Below are 20,283 nucleotides of genomic sequence, written 5' to 3'. Positions count from 1 at the left end.
CAGTGGTGTCCATTCTTCAAGGCTGTATTGACGTGAGGTCCCCCAAGAGGCTTGAGGGATCCAGCTTCCTATCTTTGTAATCCAGCTTTGCTTCTCTCTCTTTGCATGAAATGCTTCCAGGTATTTCTGCAAGGCTACCAGTTACATTTGACCAATCTGTGCAACGAATCAAAATTACGAGAGGTGATTAAACTTGGTGACCAGGAAATCTCCAGGCTTTGCAGCCTGCCAAGGGAGAAACTGGATGCAGCAGAGCAAGGGCTCCGTTCCAACATGGACATCCTGAAGCCGATCCTGGTGAGCAGGCCTGCCGTGTGGAGGCGCTTCTAGCACCAATGCTTTTGGAATGTGACCCTTTTCCTTGGGCAATGTGGTTGATTTTGTAGAAACGTAAGGCTGACTGGGAGTTGGAAATATAATTTGGCTCAGTGGTATTCTAACTGTCCTTTCAAACTTTTGGGCCATCTACCCAAGGCTGAATTGGGGAAGAATGAGTTGGGTGTGGCCCCAAGTCCAAGTCTAAGGGTCCCTTGTGCCTGCTTCAATCAGAGAAGACCTGCTTTTTTGGGTTTTTAATACTGTTAAGAGTCCATATGAAGAAAGAAATCCCTAGATTAAAAAAAAGTCTTAAAACCATGAATGAGAAGATCGTTATCTATTCATTTTCAAAAGCCTATCAGGAGACACTGAAATGTCTCAGTGACAAAACCCCGAAATTAGATGGGAGCACACTCAAAAATTAGCTTAATCAATGACGAAACAGCATTCGCAGAAAAATAAATCCCAACAAAGTCTGATCATCAACTGGGAATCAATGGTTTAGAGAAGCGGTCCACGAGAGTGCACTCTCATTCCTAATCCAAGAATGCAGGTGAATCTGAACGTTCAGCTCACCAGTGTTGCGTGCAATTCCGGAACAGGTCTCTTTCTGTGGGTTTTCTGTGAGCTCTGGTGGCATGCCTCTCCAACAACATTCTCTAGCATCCGGTGTTCTGGTTTCCTAGTCACCACAGAGCTCCCTGATTGGTCAGTAGTTTCTTCTAAAACCAGGGAAAGAGTCCTGGAAGAAGGATGTGCCTGGAAAGAGATATTCCTCATTATAATAGAAATTGAATGCTCTGGGACTTTGTGCACCATGACTTCTCTGTAGAGAGATGGGTCCTAAGAAGGTTTGATTTCTGGACCCTGTGCCTGGATCACACCCTAGAATGTGACCTTGGAAACACATCTCAGGGTTTATGTTCTTGACTGACCATCAAGGAGTCCTTACATCCTGCTTGGCACCCTGATGCTACAATTTCTGCTTGAGGTGAAGGTAGTAGTAAAACTGAATTCTTTGATGCTTCTGTGGCAGGGTTGATGGTGACCCAGTCAGTGTGAGGGAGTTAGGTCTAGTGCTTAAGATCTGTTTTGCAGCCCCAGATAACTGGGCTTAATAGTTATATAAGCTCATTTGTGAAGACATTTGCAGCCTGTTACTTTTTGTGTTGTGAGACAGAGGGTCAAAGGTTATTACAAATGGTAGACCATTTACTTGGACCGTTTTGGCTGTTTTTCTTGACTTCACTGCAAGACAGAAGTGTCCACCCTTTCAACCAGGATGGTTCAAATTTTGGAAAGAGGGGTGCTTTCAGAAGATGTAATCTATTCTGGTGTCCACTCATTATTTCATTTCTGTTGATCCATTAAATACCTATTGTGTGCACAACCCAGTAAAATCCCTTTAGTTATATAATGTCTGCATTATGCTCTTAAGTAGAATGATAGTACAGCCTTCATAATCTGACAATCACCACCTTGGGTTCAACTTGAAAATCTCTCTCTAGTTGGGAAAATTACCATGATCAGGACATGGAAATGCACTGTCAAAACTGTCAGCTACATCACAGCCCATCCCATTGTGCTGTGGTTGTGCTTGGTAGACCAGTTAGTTCACAGCCAGGTGTTGATTAGGGTGGCTGTCGTATTAATTGCTATGAGTAATATAAATTATATGCTGAAACAGTGGCTGATAAGATAGAAATTATCTTTCTGTAGATCAGTGTTAGGAATCAGTCATACAAGCAAAGTAATCCTGTAGAGTATTTCAATGAAAAACTGCATTCTTGGCTTAGATATTGCAAAGGCTTCTTACCCTGTAGATTCTTATTTATGTTTATGCCTCAATTATACCTTGCATAAAATGAAGGTACTAATTTTCACACCTTGCATATCAAGGTGGTCACAGGGCTGTATTCCTTTTTGGAGGCTCTGAACATGAATCTGCTTCTGAGCTCATTCGAGTTGGTAGCTGAATTCAGTTCCCTGAGGTTGTAGGACTGAGGTCCCTGTTTTCTTACTGGCTCTCTGCTGGGGGCTGGTCTTTGCTCCTAGAGGCAGCCAGCATTCCTTCTCCTGATTTTCATATGGCTCCCCTCCAGCCACGGTGGGCTGAGTCCCTCTCATGCTTTAAACCTGACTTTTCCTTCTGCCACATCTCTATGCCTCCAGCCAGAGAAAGTTTTTTGCATTTAAGGGGTTGGGATTAGACTGAACCCATCCAGATCATCTAGGAAAATCTCCTTATTTTAATGTTCATGACCTCTTACATCTGTAGAGTACACTTTACCATGTGATATAACTGATTGACAGGTTCTGGGGATTAGGGTGTAGACAGCTTTGGGGAGAGCATTCGTCTAGCCACAGCTGCCTTTGGATTAGAACATATATTTCATTATATCTTCAGTGTTTCTGTTTCCAGGAAAGTTTCTTCAGTGCCTTTGGCGTTTGTTGTTGTTGTTGTTGTTGTTGTTGTTGTTGTTGTTAGTCCCTTTTCAGCCCTGTGTACTTTCTTGCTCATGTTCTGAGAGTGACTCTAAAGCATAATGAACACTACCCATGAAGGTCTGTAATGCACAAACCAGAGAGAACAGAGACATTGGGAAGCACAGCATCTCTGAACAGGGCATGAGATCATCCATCAGCAACATCAACCACATATTTACAGTATGTTTGCTTTGTACCAGGTACCATTCTAAGGCACTGACAGTTCAGTCATGAACAAGGCAGGGAAGGTAGACATGGAGCTTTCATCCCAGTGGGTACTGGGAACCAACTTTAAGGCTGAGATTGGGAGCTTGAGAAATTCTTCACAGCTTCTGGGTTCTGGAAAGTGAGGGCTGCCCTCCTCTCCTAGTTTCACTGGTGAGCTGCCAACAGCTCCCTGACAATGGTTTTTGCCAACACAGGACACTGTGAGCCACAGTGAAAGACTGGGAGCTCAGTAGGCTTGGGCTCTAGTGTGGCTCACCATGGTCTCCCTGATGTGAAGGTGGTGTCTGATACTTGAGGTGAGGAAAATTGTGTCTGATCCAGGTTAGCAAAGGCAGGCGTACAGATTTACCTCCAGCTCAGTGATAGCTTAAATACTGCACAACCATGAGGCTAGATTGTCTTGACTTCTGATGGTACCTTCACCCGAAAAGGGAAAGTTGTGTTTCTGTGGAACAAAGAGTTCTGTTCATGTGTCTGCTGATGCATGCAGTAATTCCTGCAAATGCTGTACTCAGTTCATGGGACAAAGGAGGTGAAGTGAGTGGTGCCCCGAGATTCCCAGAAGACCAGTGAGCTCACAGCTGGGCTGTGCAAGGATCAAAGGAGCAGATGGAGAAGAAGTGAACAGTCCTCCTTGTTTCCAAGGGTCTTTGTTTAGTGTCTTCTTGACCCTTAGACAAGGGCTCAGCTTGGCTCAGGGCTTTGGGGGGCCTAATACTTTTCAACTTGTCACAGCAATCTTTAAAGTATTTGTGTGGGTGTTTTTTTTTTTTTTTAATGGGAGGAGGCACTTGGGTTTATTTATTTAATGGAGGTTCTGGATATTGAACCCAGGACCTCATGCATGCTAGGCATTCACTCTACCACTGAGCTATACATACTCCCCGCTTTGTGTGGGTGTTTTGCAGGAGAAAACACTTGGTTTTCCCTCTCCTCCCGCCTGGAACTGTGACATCTGTGGGAAGTATCAGATTTTGTTTGGCTTTGTGTGAGTTTTACTACCCACTTATTTACAACATGTACTTTTGCCAGGCAAGCAGTTGCAACCCCCAACATTTGATAAGGGGAACACGCCTCATGGATTTACTCTTTCAGACGCTGTTCACCTGGTTCCTGTGAGAAAAGGGGAGCACAGAACTGGGGATAAATTAGTGAATTTAGCAGTGTGTTAACATGACTGCTCAGCTCCATCAAGACAGATATTTTTGCCTCAATTGTAACTATTAGTTCCTTGAAAAATGCTGCCGTTTCTAAGAGAAAACGTTTGATTTTTTGATCCCAAATGACATAGTAGTAGGTGTATTTTAACTATGTTTAGAAACAGCAAAAAATGAAGTATTTTAATGCAATAAACACATCAGATTTAAAAGTTAATGTTTAAATTGTTGAATTGTTTTTAAAAGGTTAATATTGTCCTCAGACACAAGTTTTATGATTCCCTACTTCAATGAAAATCACTAAAATATTCCTCAAAGGAAATTTTATTGTCATGTAAACCATTGGAAAGAGACAGTGGTTGCTTCTGGGTGGTAATAGTCTTTGTGCCTAGTATGTGACTTACTTATTTCCAATTTGAACTCAAACATACAAATCCTAGCCCTGAGTTGAACTTGCTGAACATGGGCAAAGTGAGGTAGAGATTTTAGTCTACTTTATGAGAGCATTTCAGGGAAGTTTGAAATGTCCCAGTGGACACATTGTAACATGCATTTACAGAGGAGGAAGACAAAATTGTGCATTATATTGAAAATACTATCCAAATGTATGTACATCCACATCTCACTTTAGCAGTAGAGTCCCTGCAAAATTTGAGTGTGGATAAGATTTTTGTAAATTGAAAAGAGTTTCCAATTACATTTTAATGTCACAGATGTTCTGTCTCATATTTCTATTTGGCTACAATTTCTAATGCATTTGTAGTAGTCTCTCCTGGTCTTCCTTTTGTATAACGATCACCTGTAAACAGAGACTTAATTTCATTCATTCAGCAAATATTTATTGAGCCCTGATCTGTGCCATGCTCTGGGCCAGGGAGGCAGTGGTACAGCTCTCTAAGTTTCCCTGCTGGTGGGGCAGTAGACGGACAGAGCAAGACAGGAACAGATGCTGTGCAGAGTGATAACCTCTCTGCTGGGTACTGTGCAGGCCCTGTGGAGGCCTCCTAACCCGGTTTTTGAGGACCAGAGAAGAAACATCCTCTAAGTTGGAACCCAGGAATAGAGCTTAGCCAGGTAAAGATAGGGCAAGAATCTTCACGCAAAGGACATGGTATGTGTATGGGATCGGAGGAGAGAGAAGGTGCATTTAGGGGAACTGGGCAGAGTGGAGTAGGTGTAGCCATGGGGAGTTTGATGGGTGCAGGAGCGGTGAGACATGATGCTCTAGAGGTGCTGAGGCAGACGTTCATGAGCCATTTTTAGCTATTGGGCCTGATCTTAGAGGAAGGGGAGCCACCGGAAGGCTCCAGGGGTCGGGGACTTGATGAGTGAATATAAAACAATGTATCTGTGAATTTGAATGACCTTTGTAGCAGGATTCACACCATTCCATCTCTTGCCCTCCTAATGTGCTTCTCCCTTTGCTTTTCATTTTCTTCCACATTTATTGGGTGCCTAGTTATTATGTGCCAGGACCTATGCTGGACACTGAGTTGAAATAAAACACCAGCTCAGAAATTAAAGTCCAATTGACTTTGCTAGGTTACTGCCTTTTTTTATTTTTAGTCTTTGACAATGTAGTTAAACCAAATTTTTGGTGGTGAGCATGCTGTAACGTATACAGAAGTAGAAATATAATGTTATACATATGAAACTTATATAATATAAACCAATGTTACCTCAATTAAAAAAAAGAAAAAACCCAAAATTCATGTGGAAGGAGAAAAAAAGCTAATGAGGATAAAAAGAATATAATGAAGTCATCTGTTAGACTCAGAAAAGACGAACAGTGGCCTTTGTCATTCTGGGGCCAGCACCCCTAATGTCTTGCTTTTAGAAAATGTTGCAGTGTTGTGATTAACACATCTTGCACAAGTGGATAGGAGATTTTGAGTCATATAATACTCATTTGTCTATTCTTCCTCTAATGATAATGCAGTATGTACTGATGATCTAAAAACATTGAATAATACATGAATTCCCGTTAGCTTAACATAGAACGTACAGTCCTCAATAAAGATTTTATCTTCCCTCCTTTTCCTGGTTTTCCTTCGTACAAGAGAATCTTGCCTCCTGTGGTCATTGGGGACCTATATGAATTCATAGCCAGGGGAATGTTTTTGGTTAAAAAAAATTGTAGTAGGAGTTCGAAAATGTGAATTACTGGAGCTCTTTGGAAATACTATTGGCAAGTGCTGCCTGCCTCTGTCAAGTAAATATGAGCAGGAGACCACAGTTAATAGGAGGTGTAGGCTCGGGGTTCTCAGACTTCATTGTGTGGCCTTGTTTCAAGGCAGATTGCTGGGGTTAATTTTATTCAGGGAAGTTAGACATCTTTCAGATCTGACAGGTACTCAGCCAACTTACATTCTTACCCTTCCTTCATTCCTGCCAGTCTCCCTTTCCTCCTCCCCACTCTTGTCTTTTATTGAATTAAAAAGAAAATGATGAAATAGATCAAACATATAAAAAGGAACAGAAATAATATAAAGAGCATAAAGAGCTCACATGTACCCTCATCCATCTTTTTGCCATGCTTGCTTTAGATACTTTTCAAGGAATAAAACACTAGGGATACCATTGATGTCACCTATGTGTCCCCATCTTTTTCCTCAGAGATAACAGCTCTCCTGGAGTTGCATATTTTTATGAAACCATATATATGTATGTATGTATGTGTATATATACATACTTGCATTCTGTTAATAATCTACTGTATTGATTTACACGTGTTAACATTGTGTAAATGTGCATGTTGATCTGCATCTTGTCTTTTTCACTCATTGTTTCCTTTTTGAGGTTTATATGTGTGACTTCTGGTTCCTTTTAACTGCTGCATGGTATTCTGTTTTTATACTAAATTTTTTTTAAGTTCGTTCTTCCAGTCTTTGCCTTGTTTTTACACGTTGTTCATGGCATCTCTTGGTGCATAGATTTTATGTTCAAAAGTTGGAGTCATTTTTTTCCCCATTTTAGTTTGGACTTCTATATTTTGAGAAGGTCTCCCCTACCCCAACTTCATAAGTATATTTACTCCTATATGTTTTAAACTTTATTTTTAGTTTTAGCTCTTCAATCTACTAAGAATTTAATTTCGTATAGTGGTGTGAGATGGAAAAACTACAATCTTACCTGAGTAACTACTTGTCTCAGCAGCACTGATTCAATAGTCCTTTCCCCATTAATTTGTAATAATTAGGTCTACTGACTTATTAGTCTCCTCTCTGTATTTTCATAATATCCAAGCGCAGGAAAGTGAAATGAAGTATTGAGCAAAATACCTGGTTAATGCAAGATTTAAACTTGATGCTGCATTTGAATTGTGTGTGGGGGGGTGTTTTTTACCCCTGTGATGTCAACCCACACCTGTATGTGTAACTCCAACCCACACTTCTTTGAAAATGGAAATTTGTTGTACTGATTACAGCTTGCCAGTACTTATGTTAATGAATTCTGAGCATTTAATCTCAAACAACAATTAGTATAAGAAGGATCCTAATAATAGCACTGACTCCTCTACTTGGGGCTTATGAATGGGCTTAGCCGTGTTTCTCTTAGAGACCCAAACCTAAATCAGTCAATTACACAAACAAACCAAAGCCCAGTCTACTGACAACAAATTCATATAGCAGCATATGGTATTGCATTGGTGTCTTGAGTATCTAAAGGTCTGACACCCAGAGTAAATGTAACGAGATCATTATGTTTATGTCTGTGGTTAAATATATTCATGGGTTAGACAGCCGTACCGTAGGCCCTGCTATATGCATGAAGTTTTGCTTAAGTGTGTAGCTTTTAAAACAAGAGGAATAAGCTTGCCCCACAGTCAAGAAATTTAAATAGAAAAACCTGAAGGAAAAAGCATTACCTATGAAGGTTTAAATTCATTCAGATGGGGAGACATACTGTCCAAACAACGTGAGCTGCTCATTGGCTTGTGTCCTGCAGGGGAAGGATGACTGCTAATGGGGACAGCGGGCCAGTGCTGGGTCCAGGGGTTTAGAGAGCTAGTGTTTTGCACTTGGTGGCTTGTGTACACAAGTGATGTGATGTACCTGGCTGCACATATGTTTGGCACTGTCTTGAATCCCACTTGGGGGCCAGGTGACCCTATTGGCTTCACAGTCTGAAGCAGACAGCATCGTGTGGACCAGACGGGGAACACACAGACAGCCACATTCGTGCACACACGACTGGGGAAAAGAGGCGTGAGTGTTGTCCAGGTGCTGTGTGTCTCAGTGGTTCTCAAAGGTCAGTGTGCAAAAAACTCCCCAAGGATTCTTGGGTCACATGTCTAGTTTCTGATCCAGTAGGTCTCGGGGGCTGGGAGTCTGCATGCTTGGCGAGCACCTCGGCGGTTCTGATGCACGAGCTCCGGGGACCACACTGTCAGTGTAGCCTGGTTGTTCTCTATCCTCTGTCATGATTTAGGTTCTATTCAAGGGCAGCTGGTATCATGAACTTAATATTTCCTTTAAATTGACTTGCTTGCTTTGTCCAGATACATTTAATTAGAAAGGAAACTATATTACTCCTGTAAAAGTAAAATCAGTATCACTTACTATAAATAGACAGTACACAATGAATATACATATCTTAATGTATGTATCTAAGGGTGTGTGTATGTCTGTGTGTATACTTAATATATGTAGTTTTAGAGACACACATATACATAATCATAAGTAGTGATTTTTCCTTCAGGTTTTTCCATTTAGATGTTAATTTTGAGGCAAGTTTGTGTGTGTGTGTGTGTATAGTATAAATACATATTAATGTAAGTATATATTTCATCCAGTTAACATCTTTTTTTTAAATTGAAGTATAGTTGATTTACAATGTTGTGTTTGTTGCTGGTGTGCAGCATAATGATTTAGTTATACATATATATTCTTTTTCATATTCTTTATCATTATAAGTTATTACAAGATACTGAATATAGTTCCTTGTGCTAAACTTTAGGACCTTCTTGTTTATCTTTTATATATTTAGTAGTAAGAACCTGCAAACCCCAAACTCCTAATTTATCCCTCCCCTGCTCTTTACCCCTTGGTAACCATAAGTGTGTTTTCCATGTCTCTGAGTCTGTTTCTGTTCTGTAAATAAGTTCATTTGTGCCATTTTTTAGATTCACATGTAAGTGATATCATATGGTACGTCTTTCTCTGTCTGACTTACTTCACTTAGTATGATAATCTCTAGGTCCATCCATGTTGCTGAAATGGCATTATTTCATTTTCTATGGCCAAGTAATATTCCATTGTGTACGTGACAACTTCTTTATCCAGTCATCTGTTGATGCACATTTAGGTTGCTTCCATGTCTTTCCTATTGTAAATAGTGCTGATGTAAACATTGCGGTGCATGTATCTTTTGAATTAGGGTTTCCTCTGGATGTATGCTCCACTTAACCTTATCTTTTGCTTTGCAATTTGGCAAACACTAAGTAAAGAAAAAGGGTTATAAAGGAGAAAGAAGTGTTTGCCTCAAGACTTTGGAAATTAGGATGAGGATGTGCTAGCATTTCACTGAGGAGCATTTATAATTTTAGAAATAGCACATTGGAGTGTGGCTGATATGCTTTTAGCTGACAATGCTAGCTCTCTGCCTTGCGGAGGGAGGGTACCTAAACAGGAGAGAAAGCTCGAGAGCTAGCCAAGAAACAGAAGGGAGGACGTATGTCTTTCAAGAACTGGAGAACCCTCCATGCAGAGGAGAGCCTCAGCCCTTCAGTTTGGGTAGGGAACTTTCAAGGAAGGGAAGAGAAAGGCAGGGATGGAATTGTTTATAATTGTGAGGACCTACTATGTGCCAGGCACTGGGCAGGGTGCTCGGCATGTGTCCCTGGTTTAATGTTCATGAAGACTCTGTGACATGGACACATTATTGTTTACCCTGCTGTGGAGTTGAGGAAATGAGGCATGGGACATTTAAGCCACTGGTCCAGGGTTCTGTAGCCACCCCAGGTCCCCATTACCAGGGCAGAGAGGGCAGAGTGCTAAGAATCTTATTTCCATTCAGACTTTAGAAAAGAAATGGATTAACTACCAAATTTTAAGCTTCTAACGTTTAACTTAATTTGGCATTTTTTGTTTTGCTATATAATCCTGAACACATATCGTCTTGTGCGCCTCGTGGTAATAAGCACAGAAACAGTTGTAACCTCCTGTATCTTCCAATTAAGACATCTCGGTTTGTAAACTTTTTCTTACCAGGGTCTTTGTAGGTTCAGCTTTGAGTGTGTAACCTTGAGTTATACTATGAGCCTGAAGAGAGGAAGAAGAAACGAGCCCCCCCACCCCGCCTGTCTTTGCTCATGAATTACCTTGTGGAAGGAATGGTCGCTGACATGACCTATGCGTTGTCACAGAGACCTACCTGAGTCTAGCGTTTACAGGGAGCAACAGGTCCCTCAGAGGCCTGGGCGTGTGGAAAGGCTGTGCTCTGGTGAGTGAGCCGTTCCAGAAGAGCTCGTGCATCAGGCTGACAGAAGCTTCCATAGAACCTTTAGAGAGATTTTTATCAGAAATGTACACTCGGGATTATGCTAGGATATTATGATGATCATGACCTTAGTCTCCTGCGTTTGGAGTCCTTAAAGGAAAGCATTCCAGGCCACCAGTTCCTAGAGGTAGTGATGAGCTCCATCTACCTGCAGCCGTTTTCTATGCAGTCTGCATGATGGTTCACAGCAAGCTCTGCTATAAGGCAAATATCAAAACAGCTCTGCCTTCTTTAGATTTCTGAGGGTCTGCTATTGAATAAAATGATGCCCATAGAAGCGCCAAGGAAAGATGGGTTTTTCCCTGAAGACTTTTTTCTTCATTTGTCAAGAATGATGAAACTGATTCTGTATCATTTTCTCTTTGGAAACTTGAAAACTCAGAGCCAATTCTGGCCTCAGGGTCTATGTATTGTTGTTCTTTTCCTTCTCTAGCTTGGGCTGCCTACCCTAACCCATCTTCTCCTTGGGCCTAAATTAATTATTTTCTTACATTTGCAGTGCAACTTGGTGGCATATAACAGCAATTAAATATATAAATGAGTAAATATAATGATTTGACCTGAACTGGACATAAAAACACCAGAAATTGACACATTATAGCTGATTGTACTTCAGTAAAGCAAAAAACCCAAAGAACCCCCCGAAACCCCAAGTATTTTAAAATTAAATTTAATATATTAAAACAATACATTTTCATATATTTAAATAGGGGTTAAAACTTAGTATATTAAAAATAAGTTAATTTTTAGTGTTAGAAACAGTGTTGAGTAGAATGAAAGAATTTCTTCTTCTCATGCTTTTGGTAGCTTTAAAGTTTACATTTTCTTCCTTTCTCATGAGCCATCACAAATGTATTTCTCAAGGCTGCTCTCATGTTGCCTGTCTTGCAGAACTCTAGACAGAGTTGGGAGTTTGTCATCAGCTTTGCACTAGACACACACACACCCTGCTGAGGTTTTTTTTTTAATCTATTGCACATCAAGTAGTTTAAAATACATATTCCCACACCATTTAAAAGTATTCATCAGAGAATTAGTAATTCTTAGATGAACAACCTGCAAACATACAGTTAGAATACTTTTAGTGTCTTACTTTGGTTAGGAATGGGTTTCTTATGTTTTAAACTCAAGATTGTAAATGGTTTCAATTGTTTATTTTTAACAGAGATTTCATGTTTACATTTCAGTTTAGAAACAAAGTTTTTTCTTTTTTTTCTCTTTTCAGACAGAACTGAACTCCACATCTCCATTCCCGAGCAAGGAGCTGGCTGAAGCCACACAAACTCTGCTGGATAGTCTCAGTAGTCTGGCCCAGGAGGTAAGTCGTGTCTTCTCAGCCCCAGGAGGCAGACCCTCCACTATCATTGTTTTCCACCCTGAGTTTGGCTCAGAGGGTCCTTTTGATTTGAGTATCATAGGAAATGTAAAATCAACTTTAGAAGCATTTGTCATCTTAAAAATTGCCTGGTTTGATCTCTTTACTTTAGAGATGAAAAAACGGAGACTCACAGATGTCCCAGGGCTAATCAGATAGTGGCTATAACTCACAGATGTCCCAGGGCTAATCAGATAGTGGCTGAAGGCGCCATATCTAGCCGAGAACTGTCTCCCATAGCTGCTCGCAACCCCCCGTTAATGACTCGTTTGTAAAGAGGATGATCCCTCCTCGTCCCCTGGGTGCTGTGTTTGTCTTAGCAGCAGCTTCTCCTTATTTTTTCTTCAGTGGCAAAGACAGACAGTCTTTTTACCAAAACATTTGTTTGCTAACTGGAGGGAATAACGTGGTACCCATAATTCAGATCTTTCCCTTGTAAATGTCTGGCCTCTGAGTTCAACTTTGGGAATGTAGTCTCTTAATGAAAACTGTAAATTGAGTTGGCCTTTCATGTCCACATGTTGACAAGTGTATCAGAATCATCTTTGTCATAGGATCAGAGAGCCTAACTTGCAGAAAACAGCCTTTCCTTCGCCTCCCAGTCAGCATATGCTCACCTTTCTGGCACCCAGCCTTGTTTCATATTAGGCTTGGAAAGGAGGGGCCATCCAGAGCCCAATGTGCAGGGAGCTGAGCTGGGGGGCAGTGGTCAGATATCACGCAGACCTTCATGTTTAGAATGTTAGGTAGGAATAATTTGTGGGCCGATTTTCTCAGACGTGGTCTAGCCTTATTTTGAGTTGCTTCTCTAACTCATTTTTTGGTGTTTGTATCATTTTTTTCAAATATCAAAACTCATTTTGATTTTTAAGATTAAAGTGCAGCCTGTTCACTATGGAAAATGCAGAATGTTTGGAAAATACAGAAAACACCAAGATTAAACACTGTCGACGTGTTAGGGTACTGCTGTCAGTTCTGTTCTGTGTTCTTTTAAAATTGTGCCCCTGTGGGTCCGACTGAAGAACCCTGGCTTTTGGGTCCGTTTCCAGAGGAGAAGGCGTCTTGCCAGTGGCCATCTGTTACTTGGGTTATGAATGCTGGTGACCTTTCTGTAGGTGGAGAAGCTGGATCTCCTGGGGTTCTTTCAGGAGGTAGAAAGAAGAACAGAAACTGCACTGCAAGTCTCTTGCCATTACTCTAGGGTCCTGCTCACTGACCTTACGTGTCCTGTGCCACTCTGGGAGGTCCCCTGCCAGCCTCAGAGAAAGCAGGGCAGGGACTCTTAACGCGGGACACTGCCTCTAAACTCAGGGTCCAGTTGCAACTGTTTCCTCTTACATCGCTGGCCTACCTTTTGTCTGGGGTCAAAAATAATTGGAAGCATGTGATGCTCCCGTTGCTCATGTGGTGGAAATGCTCCAGCTGAGCCACATACATTTTTCTGGGCAGCCACGTGCTTGTGTCTCGCTTGACCCCTGGTCCTGGGCGACAGGGGCCACCCACTCCTCTCAGCAGAATGGCTTCAAGTCACTTTTGCCATTAGTGACTCATTGTCTCACTTGCCATTTCTCTTGGACAAATGGGAAAAGTTAAATAAATAAATGCACTTGTTTATCTGTTCAGTATTTGGAAAGAAAGTGGGTTGTTTTGACCAAAGCACAACCCTTGAAAGGAAAAGGGAACTATGCTCCTTTGGTTCATGTCTGTTCACCCAGTGTCCACATGATAAATGTGATGCCCACACTGCAGATGACCCGGGGGCTCAGAAAAGCTGGACGGCTTGCCCATGGTCACCTAGTTAGTTAATTGGCAAAACTGGGATTTTAACCGAGGGCTGTTGGATTCCAAAGCCCGTGTTCTTATTGCGTTAGCCCACTTTTTGTCTGGTGAACTCTGATGGCAACTAGAATAGAAGAGAAAGGAGATTCTTCAGAGAAAGACAATATGGATTAACAGGGCCTGGCAATGGGTGGAAATAGGGACTTTCGGAGCCAGATGAGTCAGAGTGGACGTGAGCTTCACCCTGGGTGGTGGCGAGCTGTGCCTGCGGAGACTGGGGGGCAGGACAGGGAGCAGCGTCTCGGTTACAGCTGCAGCACCTGCCTGGTAGTGGCACAGCTGGATGCTGGGGACTCGGCAGCGAGCACGCTAACTTCCCTCTTCTCGTGGGGCTTATGTGGGGCGGGAGGCAGAAATAAGCAGGTCAGTGTGTAATGTGACAGCAGGGGTACCAGCAACGAAGAATAAACTGGGTGAGAGGGATGGAGGGTGATGAGGTGTTGTTTTAAAGGAGGGTGATTCGAGAAGTCCGCTCTGATCAGAGGACAACTGAACCTGAAGGCAATGACAGCAGGTCCTCCACTCCAGGGGGATGAACCACAGATCAAAAAACACTGACGTAGGGCACCATCAGGGAGCACACTTAAAGACCAGGAAGGAGGCCAGCTTGGCCAGAAGAGAGCAAGCGAGATGGTGGTGGGACATGAGGTCGGAGCAGGAGGTGAGCACCCTGCAGGCCTGGTAGGGCTGGATTTACACCAGCGAGATGGGAGGCCAGCAGAGGGCCTGGAGTGGGGGGCGTACGGCATGACCTCGCGGATGAGACCATGCATGGCCCAGTGCTGGGGGCGGGGGCAGAGGAGACCATCGCAGTGGATTGACAAAGGGAGCCAGCCTTTCATTCACTCCAAAATGATGATCCAGCACCTCCTTCTGTGGGCTGGGGGACAAGTGGCCCCCTTCCCTGCGAGTGGGAGCCCTTCACAGAGGAGGTGTGGAGTAGGTTTTCATCCCTGAGACTGGTGCTAGGAGAGCCACAGCTTGGAATAATTCAGTCATTTGTGGTGCCTCTGTCCAAAGATGCGCTGGCTTCATGTGGAAGGAAATTTGCTGTTTGGATTGGGAGATAACAGGGTGGTGGTAGTGAGGAAACCTGTGGTAAGAGAAGTGAGTGGCTTTTACTATCATTAATAATCCCCAGGGCTGTTCCACCCGCCACCAAAAGGAAAGATGGCTGGCTACCTCTCCCATCCTTGTCTGCTCCCACATACAGGTGATGAAAAGACAAAATATATCAGGAAAAGCTGACCCCCTCACTGTGCTCTTGTGGTGTCAGTTGCCCCCTCTGTGGAGGGGGAAGTCTTTGTGCCATCTCACTGCCCTGGGGTGCCTGGTTTCCCTCTGGAGGCAGGAATCAAAGGCAGGATATACGGTGCCCGGGACCTTGGCACTCACAGGAGCCGCCGGCCCTGAGAGAGAAATCCAGGCACATGGAGTGCCAAGCTAGGCTGCCCCCGGGGCAAGTGCAGTGTCCTCCAGCCCCTATCCCCAGTCTGTTCCCCACGCCTCAAGCTTCCAGGCGGTGAGAACACCAGTGACATTTCAAGGAATGTAGGGATTTATTAATGATTCATTGTGAAATGCATGGAACTACAAAGTGCTCTATAAATATTTAATTATAAGAGCCATTGGGCCAAGAAGTCCACAAGATGCTGGAGAACATTTGTCTTTGAGACAAAGCGCTTGTCACGTGTGCGTTGGAGACGCAGCCCCTGGCTGCCGGGGTCTGACTCATCTGGGCAGGGGCTGCTGTTAGTGGGGCCCTCTCTCGGGTGTCCGAGAGTGTATGATTCTCTCCTCACCAATGTAGTTTCCTCGTCCTGATGAGAAGATGGGCCCTCAGAGAAGTGACTTTTCTAAGGCTGTGAGCTGCTGAGAGATGTAGCTGGGGTTCAGACTTGGTCCCCTACCCTATGCTTCTTCCATTCCCTGACACTTGGCTGAATCGAGGTTGGGACTTCACTCCCAGCCAGGGGGCAGAGGGCTCCTCAGTTTCCACACTGAAGTTTGAAGTGCTTTAGAAATGAGTCAGTGACCGAGGAGGTGAGCCGTTCTTGATGGACACCTGTGAAGACAGCTGTTCAGAGAAAGCATTCTCTATAAACTCGATGATAATCAAAGTGAAATAAAGCCCATCACCAGGGGCTCTGCTAAGATCTAAAAGTTTTTAATATGTGTAGGAGTCACCTGGGCACCTTGCAGAGTACAGATCTGAACTGTAGATAGATAGATAGACCGGGATCTGCATCTGCAGCAACCTCTCCACTAGCGCTGAAGTCCTGGTCCCCAGACCACAAGCAGAGTAGCAGGGCTCTGGCAGTCTTATCCCAAGACTTCCAGGACGTGGCACCAGACAAGGTATGTTCTGGGATGTGGCTTTGGAAAGGTCAAGAAAATAATGTTTCATTCTCTTCTCTGTCCTTAACCCTTTCCTCCTCTGTCCTCTCCTTTTCCGCCTGACCCCTACCCCAGCTGTTCAGCATGAGGAGCTGGAGTGACATGCGGCAGGAGGTGATGTTTCTGACCAACGCGAACAGCTCCAGCTCCTCCACCCAGATCTACCAGGCCGTGTCCCGCATTGTCTGTGGCCACCCCGAGGGTGGGGGCCTGAAGATCAAGTCCCTGAACTGGTATGAGGACAACAACTATAAAGCCCTCTTTGGAGGCAATGGCACGGAGGAAGATGCTGGCACCTTCTATGACAATTCTACAAGTGAGTGTCTGTGCAGACCCATGCCCTGGTCCCAGACCATCTCGGTCCCAGAGAGCCCTGCGTCGCCCGCTCCCTTGTGTTTACCCTCATCCTCCGTAGCAGCAGTGGATGTGTACGTGTCTGTTTGCCCATCAGACTGAGCTCCTACTACAGGAGGGACTGTTTTCCTAATCGGCCAGCTGTCCCTACTTCTGGGAATGGGACCTGGCTCATCTCAGGTGCACAGTGTGTTTGTCAAGTGAATGGACGATTGAAAGCCAATCTCCTCAGTTTTCTGGGGGTTGGAGGGGGAGCTTCCCGGAATGAGCAAGGATCGTCTCTCTTGAGTGCCCCCTCCTTGAGGTATGCTTTATAATAAAAACTTAAATAACAAAAACAACAACAACAATAAAAGCTAACATTTAAGGAACACTTCTTATGTACTATGCATTTTATTTATTTCATTTAAACCTACAATAAGGAAGGTTTTGTAACCCTATATTTTATAGGCTCAGAGCCGTTCAGCGACTTTGTCAAAGCCACACTGTAGCTAATCTTCAAGAGCCAAGATTAAATCAGATCTACCCATCTCCGTGCTTTTTCCCGCTGAACCACAGAGCCTCCAAAGTACCTGTTCATGGTGGTGTGTGTGCCGTCAGGCTCGGGCATTTGATCTGCTGTTTGTTTTTGGTTCTTAGCTGCTAGTCGGTGTTAAAGAACCTTGTAACTCCACATCTGCTCCCCACGCTCAGGCAGTTTTGTGGGGATGTGTGTCCTGTGCCTGGTGGCAGCAGGGAGCCGGTGTTACAGTTTTAGACAATGGCATCTTTTTCCTTGAAAACATGATGCGAGTGAGCCTTTCTCCATTTCCAGCTGCAGGTGTGTCTTTCAGACACTGAGTGAGGCAGCTTTTTGTGCGTTACTGTAACATAAGAACCTTTTATTCTTCTCTGGAGTAAAGCCCTCCAGACATTGCTGGTTGCTGTGCAAGCCTGAGGGGTATGGCATTGTGGACAGTTTTCTGAGATGCAATCCCCTCCACTCCCTTGACAAGTCAATCCAAGAGAACCCTCATTTTTGCAACTGATGTAACTGGGAGAAAATCTTCTTTAAAAAATATATATATGTATATTATCTTTGCAACATGTAGAGGATACTTGGTATCTAAAAACTCAGAATGAATTTTTTCTTTAATTTAGGAATCCTTCTAGATAATCAAACCCTATTGTCTATTAAAACTTGGGATTTTTCAGTTTGGGATTTTTATGACATTTATTACTTATACTTGTGATGAGACCTACAAAAATTTTTATTTCTGCTTGAATAAATAGAAATTTATTTCTATTTATTCTTTCCAGCCCTCTCTTTCCAATGAAAACAAACTGGTGAGGGCTGGTGTAAGCCATCTAGAGTCATGAACCTAGAGTTATGTAGCCTTGTGCATAGTAAAAACATTTTTCTAGATGGTCTCAGTTGTGAGTTATCCATCATCAGTGTTCTAATAAGCTCTGATTATTTATCAGGCATTGTTCTAGGGGCTCCACAGATAATAACATCTCAGTTTATCTCTCCACATCTCTGCCAAGTAGAGGCCATTAACTTTGTTTTTACAGAGGAGCTAACTGAAACTCAGACAAGTGATTTGTTACTTAGCTATTAAGTAGTAGAGCTGGGATTTGAACCCATGACTGGCCCTCTGGCTCCAAAGCTCTGGTTAGTTCCTACAAGTATATGACCATGCATGGAGATAATTGCCTTTCATTCTCTTCATAGCTCCTTATTGCAATGATTTGATGAAGAATTTAGAGTCCAGTCCTCTTTCCCGCATCATATGGAAAGCTCTCAAGCCTCTGCTTGTTGGGAAGATCCTGTATACACCTGACACTCCAGCCACGAGGCAGGTTATGGCTGAGGTAAGCCGTCTGGACCCAAGAGTCCTTCTACAGACTCCTCCTAGAATTATAGACAAAAAGTAAAGGCAGCTTCAGATGGAGTGTACTGAGTATACTTACAGCTCCCCTGGGATTTCCAAGAGTGAGCGCCTCCAGCCTGACCCAGGCCCGAGCTGACGGTTGAGGGCCAGCTCCCCAGCCTTAGGTATTTGACTTGCCGCTGCACGCAGGCACTTCTCAGGGAGGGGAAGGACTAGGAAAGGGCTGCTGTGATGGAGCATCCTTCTAGGGAGTAACTGAGTTCCTCATATCTTTGCCTCTCTTCCCTTTTTTTTATGCTACCCCTGGCTCCTGGCTTGACTTCAGGTAAATAAGACCTTCCAGGAACTGGCTGTGTTTCATGACCTGGAAGGCATGTGGGAAGAGCTCAGCCCCAAGATCTGGACCTTCATGGAGAGCAGCCCAGAACTGGACCTTGTCCGGGTGAGTGTCCCTCTGATTACCATGTGCCTGTTTGGTGCTAAAGGTGAGTGTCTCACCACTTTCCCACAAGTGACAGAGAAGAGAATTCTTTACATTTAAGCAGCACAGACGTATTGAGCATTGTTACCTTTGCAGAGCTACAGGTGATGGTGCACAGACTATATACCACTGATGAGCATCAATGTGTCTGGTGGTCAAATATTAGGTTTCTAAGAAACTTGCGGCTGGTATTTGGAACAAGAGTTTGATGATTGCAGGACCCTGATTATTTTTATTTCTGGCTCTAGAGCCAACCACAGCATCTTACTTAGCCCTATGATATCCTTGTAGGTCTCGGACAGGTGTGGGAACAAAGGCCTGGTCTGACCTGCAGACCTGTCTTGAGATACTCGCTCCCCAAGACACTGTGTGAACACAGAGCCACTGTCACTGCGTGGAGGGGAATTGCACTTAGTGCTTCAGAGCTACTTGAAAAGGGATAAGTGCTCTAGAAACAATTGGATTCAAAAGCGGAGGAGTCTGATCAAGAACAGAGTGTCTCTCTTGCTTGAGCCTGAGTACCATTTAATCACATCATCCCTGCCTTGGGCTGAGTCAGAGAATCATTAGACTATTTCCTGTCTCCATGGTGAGCAAGGCCTCTTCCTTTTGTTCCTGCTGCTATTAAAGAGCCCGAATGGATTTTGCCAGGTCTCTTGTCTTGACACCTCATTGATCAGAGAGGCAGCTGGGTATTAAGAGGCAGTATGTAGCCTGAGAGGTACTTTCCCCAGGCTAAAGTCTGTCCCCTGAGGCCCTGGGAGGGATGATACCCGGGGGACCTTCTGATGCTGGGAAAGCTGGAGTCATCTTTGTTACACTAGTCTTGCTATATGTGCAGAATTTTTAAGTTGGGGACCTTTGAAAACCAAGGGACTTTAGTCAGAAGAACACAAACAATAATTTGTATGGATTTACTGAATAATTCCTAACTACTAGTAATAATGATAATAACTTACGCCCTTTAGGGATGGGTCTCTGTGGGGCTCCAGCCTCTCCTTCAAAAGGGGTTCATGGGGGTCCAGCCACCAATAGTGCCATAGACCCAGATGTGGTCTCAGACCTCTTCTTCCTGGTCCTCGCCTTAGAATCTACATTTCTACTAGCTGAACTTGTCTCCTTCGGAGCCTCAGGGAATGATGAGGGACCCCTTTGAAGGGACTCCATGAGTTTTTGTCTGTAGGCAGACAGATACTTCCCCTACTCTTTAATGGAGAGTTTGGCTTGGATGCTCCAGCATCTCTTAAGCTCCCCATTATTTGGGGTCGAGGT

At 43.7% G+C, this 20,283-nt stretch overlaps 1 protein-coding gene across 4 annotated transcripts in view; it reads left to right on the top strand.

Annotated features, from left to right (window-relative positions):
- ABCA1 (ATP binding cassette subfamily A member 1) overlaps positions 1-20,283 on the top strand; it is a 126,866-nt gene that overhangs the window by 54,455 nt on the left and 52,128 nt on the right. For all 4 annotated transcript variants that reach the window (XM_010952969.3, XM_045515259.2, XM_074361924.1 and 1 more), the window contains 5 exons: positions 121-297; positions 11,917-12,009; positions 16,378-16,618; positions 18,371-18,510; positions 18,856-18,972. In XM_010952969.3, coding sequence (XP_010951271.1) covers positions 121-297; positions 11,917-12,009; positions 16,378-16,618; positions 18,371-18,510; positions 18,856-18,972 — 768 coding nt within the window. The remainder of the gene's footprint in view (positions 1-120; positions 298-11,916; positions 12,010-16,377; positions 16,619-18,370; positions 18,511-18,855; positions 18,973-20,283) is intronic.

The sequence above is a fragment of the Camelus bactrianus genome, chromosome 4 (assembly GCF_048773025.1).
Source record: "Camelus bactrianus isolate YW-2024 breed Bactrian camel chromosome 4, ASM4877302v1, whole genome shotgun sequence".
NCBI lineage: Eukaryota > Metazoa > Chordata > Mammalia > Artiodactyla > Camelidae > Camelus > Camelus bactrianus.
The sequence above is the reverse complement of the archived record's forward strand: the minus strand, read 5'-3'. Positions and strand labels throughout refer to the sequence as shown.